Here is a 5,931-nt window from a genome sequence, read left to right on the forward strand (position 1 = left end):
AAAGATGGTCGTGATCAAACTCAAGTACTTGTAACCTGTTCTGGTCAAGTTTTATTTGATACTCCAACAGAAGGCGTGGCTGGAATGGGAGGGGCCAGCAATTTTGGCTCCAATCCTACTAATTTTCATCAAAGTTTCATACTTGTAAAGCACCCAGAGTACTGGAAGATTGACAGCGACTGTTTCCGTTTTCAAGAACTATGAAAAACACACATATATTTACCATTGATGGATTATAATTGTTGTAAAATATTCACAATGTAAAGAATCATTATCTAATCCAGCCACTTTTAAATCAGCTATCAGGGCATGGGACTGTTGCAGAGTGAAGGCAAGCATGGAAAAATAAAATTTTTAATATTGTGGTATGATTATTGTGTTACAACTCCACAATAGACACAATGTAGAGTACATAGATATTAAAGTAAATGAAATACCTTTATCTCATGCATAATTAATTATTGGCTGGGTGTGGTCATTGTATTTAGTGTAATAATTAATTAGTAAATTTTTCACCTCGGTTTTCACCCAGTTTTATTTAAATGCCATGAGTCTATACGAACCTACAAGAGGCGGTAATAGAGGAGGAAAGGATCAGTTCGCTTGGGAAGATGTAAAATCTGACAAATACAGAGAGAATTACCTGGGTAGGTTACTTTTGTTCTGACTAGATCTATTCATGTACATGTATATATGACTATTATCATTTATGATTGATTTTGATATTTTCTTGTTTGTATGTATTCCTGTAGCTCATTCCTTGATGGCTCCAGTTGGTAGGTGGCAGAAAGGGAGGGATCTTACATGGTAAGTGTAATAATATACAGCTGGTATGATATACATGTACATGTACCGTATAGCGGGGAATTTTGGAGGGAGTTAAATTTTGCGAATTGCTAAAATTTGGTGATTGGCGAGTTTTAATTTGGCAAATTTGTGGCCACATGCCATTGAGCATGCGTATAATGGCTCAAAATGACAGATTTAAATTTTGGCGAATGGCTATCAAAATGCCAAATTTATTTCCCTCCGAAATTTCCCACTATACGGTATAATACTATACAGCTGGTATAATATACATGTACATGTATGTCTTAATTTTGATCATTTGTCATACAATAAGCTAAAATAATAATAATAACCAGTTATATGTAGTGGTATGCAATGTAGCCTGGCACAGGTTCCACTCTATTTTTATTACATTTTTTATTCATTAGCCATTAAAATTGAATTTTTTATGAGTTTTCAAAACTCGGGCCAAATTTTACCAAAAATAAAAAGGTGAGAAATCACCATTTTAATTACATTTCCTAATACATATACATGTACTTATGTTGTGTAAAGAGTTTGAGCCAATTCCGATCAAAATCGGATTTTTTATGAATTTTTAAAGTTTCTCAAAAATTGGGCCAAAGTCACTGTACTATTAGTAACGCGGTAGCGTTACTAAGTAGGATTCACCCCCAAACAAAATGGCTGCCACGACTTTTGCAGCCTTTAGTACAGGGTCTTTGGCCAAATTACGCCAAAAATGAAAAAGTGAGAATTCACCATTTTTATTACATTTTCTAATGCATATACATGTACTTATGTTGCGTAGAATGTTTGAGGTGATTCTGATCGAAATTGAATTTTATATGAATTTTTAAAGTTGCTCCAAAATTGGGCCAAAGACCCTGTACTACATGTACATCAGAAATTTAATATATTATTTTATGTCTGTCTAGGTATACCAAAGAATCAAAGGTATCAGGAAGAAAGGAAGCTTTGAAAAATGTAAATAATTAATCAATAAGACCTAGTACTGGTAGTAATGTATTTATTAAGAGAGAGAGAGGAAAAACAATTTGCATTATTATTGTTAGTTTTTTCATTGTTGTTAGGAGGTTGCAGCTGTTAAAAGAGCTGAAGAAGAAGCTATGGCACTCGCACTGTAAAAGCTTTATCCTCTTTTCCTTGTATTTAAGTCTCTCTCTCTCTCTCTCTTTCTCTCTCTCTCTCTCTCTTTCTCTCTCTCTCTCCCTCTCTCCCCACCCTCTCCTCATTGATCCCAATTCTCCTCTCCCTTCATTAGTGGTCAAAAGCTACCAGCTGTTAAATCAGTTGCTCCTGGTACCAGCAACTTATCAAAAAGAGAACTGATTGATGTCTGTAGGAGAAGATCCTCCGAAGGTGCTACAGACACAACCACAGGACGTGAGATTATTGAAGGGATTGGATACAAGAGGTACTGTACATGTCTTAAGGTGGATTCTCAATATGACGCATTGCTTTTCATGCGCTAGCGTCATGACCGGAAGTGCTGTATAAACCAATGGGAGTATGCGTCAATGCGTCAGAATAGAAATGCTTTCTAATCTGACGTATTGACACATGTTCCCATTGGTTTATACAGCACTTCCGGTCGTGACGGACGCACATGCATCATATTGAGAATCCACCTTTAGAGAAAAAGGAGAGAGAGGGGGATGAAGAAATAATTTTGGAGGGAGTTAAATTTGGTGAAAATTTGCTAAATTTTGATGATTGGCAAATTTTAATTTGGCGAATTTGTGGCTACATGCCATTGAGCATGCGTATAATGGCTCAAAATAGCGGATTTTATTTTGGCGAATGGCTATCAAAATCCCAAATTTACCAAAATTTAATTCCCTCCAAGATTTCCCGCTATACGGCATTTATTATTTGTTTTCTCTTGTCATGACCAGAAGTTCTCTACAATTCTTAATTAGCTAAAAGATCTCTCCATTTTTAATTACATTTTTGATTCAATGTACATGTAAATGTATTTTTGTGCATACATTTTGTTTGTGAAAAGTACCATTTTTGAGAGGGTAAAATTTAGTAAACTGCTTAATTTTATGTGATTGTCAAGTTTTATTTTTGGTGACAATGTCCCATTATAATGGCTACCAAAACACCAAATTCGACAAAATTATCGCTGTCCAAAACTACAGTACATGTACCATAATGTACATGTACATGTATTTGTTAATAGTAATCTCTTTATTGTGTTTTGTTTGTAGTCAAAAGAGACAATTATTGAGTACTTCAAATCCGTCAGAAGAAGGCGTGACCAGTTTTGAAGTTAGTAAACCACACCCAACCACGCCCACTCATTAATTAACGTATTGTCTCATGGAGAATGACCCTATGCTTTTACTGTCTAGTAACTGATAAAACAGCAATCTATGTAGCTATTCTTTTGGATTTTTTTTTGAATTTTTAGAGTTTCTTAAAAATTGGGCCAAAGTCCCTGCACTATTATACCAAATTTCATCAAAATTGAAAAGGAGAGATTTTTCTATTTTTATTATGTTTTCTGATACATATACTTGTACTTATGTTGCGTAGAAAGTTTGAGCTAATCTCGATCAAAATTGGATTTTTTATGAATTTTTAAAGTTTCTTAAAAATTGGGCCAAAGTCCCTGTACTATAGTACAGGGTCTTTGGCCAAATTACGCCAAAAATGAAAAGGTAAGAATTCATCATTTTTATTACATTTCCTGATCCATATATATGTACTTATGTTATGTAGAAAGTTTGAGCTGATTCCGATCAAAACTGAATTTTTTATGAATTTTTAAAGTTTCTCCAAAAGTTGTGTACCACTCTATTGTGGTAAGCTACTAAACTGCTTAGGTCACTTAGCATGTTGTTGTTATTATTATTATTATTATTATTATTATTATTATTATTATTATTATTATTATTATTATTATTATTATTATTGATATTAATTGATAGAGGGAAGGTGACAAAGATTCAGAGAGACTCGTGTTGCAGAGAAAAGGAGAAAGGGAGAGGTTATCATCTTCTGAATTTGGTCCAACTCTACCCCCAGGAGCCACTACTGGTCAAGCAACATCAACCACTGATAATGATGGAATCACTAAAAAAGAAAAGTACATTAATAATTATAATAAAGCTTGTGCTTTTACAATAATAAACCCCATTATTCACTGATCCATGATTGTAAATGCATTATGCGATGTTGGTAGATGGTTTTGACTTGAAATTCTGTTTTCTAGAAATATACCATTTCTGGCCAAAATTTAAAATTTGCTCCAAAAGAGGTCTATCATTCTGCAGCATTCGTGTGTAATGATTGTAGAAAAATTGAACCTAATCTACAACTTTTAGAGCTTTGAAGTTTAAATTTTAATTTTAAGTTTAATTTTTTTTGATGCTATGAGATTTATAATACAATTTTGTATTTACCGTACATAATGATTTATTGGTAAGGAATTAATATTGGCAATTGGTGGTTCTATGAAGAAATCACCAATATAACATCTGCCATTTTGTTTCAATCTGAGCATGCTCAATGGCACGTGGCATGAAATTGCCAATAAAGAAATTAGCCAATTTCTTTCCACAGGCAAATTCGCTAAATATTACTCCCGCCAATAAATCATCTTGTACAGTATCATTTACATGTATTATTATTATTATTATTATTATTATTATTATTATTATTTTCAGGCATAAACAGAGTAGAAAAAAGAAAAAGAAATCAGACAAAAAATCAAAAAAGGAATCAAAATCAAGGGACCACCGCAAACGAAAGAGAAAAGAGGCCACACCCACCAGCAGCAACTCATCAGATGATGACGATGACACTTACCTTATAAGGAAGAAAGGGAAACACCGTCATCATGACGACTACGAAACAAAAAGAACTAGTAACAAGCGAGGCAGCAAGAGGAGTAGACATGACAGTAGCAGCGATTAAAATTTTAACAAATTTTTTTTGTCAAAGATTTTTGTGATTTAAGAATATAGCCCAAAAATTTTACTCATCATTAATTATTATTATTATTATTCAATCTAAAGGCATAGACAGAGTAGAAAGAAGAAAAAGAAATCAGACAAAAAATCCAAGAAGGAATCAAAGGAACCACTGCAAATGAAAGAGAAAAGAGGCGTACCCACCAGCAGTGACTCACTGCTGGTATCAGATGATTAATAATTCATCAGATTATTAATAATTTCAAAGTCATAGTGCATGAGTCATTCTTTTACAATTATTATTATTCTCATCTCATTAAGGGTTTTAAGGTGTGTACAAGGCGTTGAAAGATTAAAAGAAGCTAAGTCAGTAGTATGAAGAGCTTTGTTTTTATTTTGTTGAATATTGTGGTATAAATAGCATTATATCATGAATGTCAACTTATGAAAAGCAATCTTAACATACCCTGCACTGTTGATAATAATACTGGACCTAATTAATAATGTGACTGTTTTTATTATATACATTTGGTGATTTGAAAGTCAAAGAGTCAAGAGATGTTTGAGCAGGTAACATTGCTCTTGGTGTCAATATTTATATTCTTTCTGTCAGTGGATGGAGTAGGTAAAATATAATACACAAATGTTATAGTTGAATCATTTTAACTTCTTTCTAGTCATTACAGTACCTCCAGTATCAGTAGTAGCTCCCATTTATACTACAGCAACATTCACTTGTGAAGGAACTGGAATTGGAAATGATCAATATCATTGGCTGATAGAACGTGTTGCACTAACTGACTCCACTGCACAACAAAGACAAATAACAGCCGTTACTACCACTGTTAACAATACTAACTTCTCATCAGTGCTGACAATAAATGCACTACCTATTAATGATGGACTGGAAATTAGCAGTTTAGTTACTTCTTTGAATCCGTATCAGATTATATATTTCCATAGTGTACTACTAAATATTAGAGGTCAGCAAATAGGGGTATAACTTTTAGGGACAATTTGTGTTATAGTGTTCTTACAGTGTAATGTATTAATAGGTATATCATCAGTTGAAGATATTCAGTATAATTTTACAATAAACAATTCATTATTTATAACATGGTCGCCTCCTGGTTACTCCTCTGCTGATATTCCTGATGGATCACCTGTCAGTTATCAAGTATTAGTTACTGATGATGAA

General features: G+C 33.3%; 2 protein-coding genes across 2 annotated transcripts in view; both read left to right on the top strand.

The window, feature by feature from the left end:
* The window catches only part of LOC100642110 (NTF2-related export protein 1-like), a 929-nt gene extending 646 nt beyond the window's left edge, over positions 1-283 (top strand). Inside the window, exon 3 of the mRNA XM_003390118.3 lies at positions 5-283. Coding sequence (XP_003390166.1) covers positions 5-204 — 200 coding nt within the window. The 3' untranslated portion in view covers positions 205-283. The remainder of the gene's footprint in view (positions 1-4) is intronic.
* Positions 284-479: 196 nt separating this feature from the next.
* Positions 480-4,811, top strand: LOC105314580 (multiple myeloma tumor-associated protein 2 homolog). The gene is made up of 8 exons (XM_020003043.1): positions 480-647; positions 753-807; positions 1,728-1,776; positions 1,884-1,933; positions 2,075-2,227; positions 3,027-3,087; positions 3,750-3,907; positions 4,488-4,811. Exons 1-8 carry the CDS (start codon positions 548-550, stop codon positions 4,735-4,737), a joined length of 876 nt encoding a protein of 291 aa, XP_019858602.1. The 5' UTR covers positions 480-547; the 3' UTR covers positions 4,738-4,811.
* The last annotated feature ends 1,120 nt before the right edge of the window (positions 4,812-5,931 follow it).

Source organism: Amphimedon queenslandica, unplaced genomic scaffold (assembly GCF_000090795.2).
Source record: "Amphimedon queenslandica unplaced genomic scaffold, v1.1 AMPQUscaffold_12771, whole genome shotgun sequence".
Classification (NCBI taxonomy): domain Eukaryota; kingdom Metazoa; phylum Porifera; class Demospongiae; order Haplosclerida; family Niphatidae; genus Amphimedon; species Amphimedon queenslandica.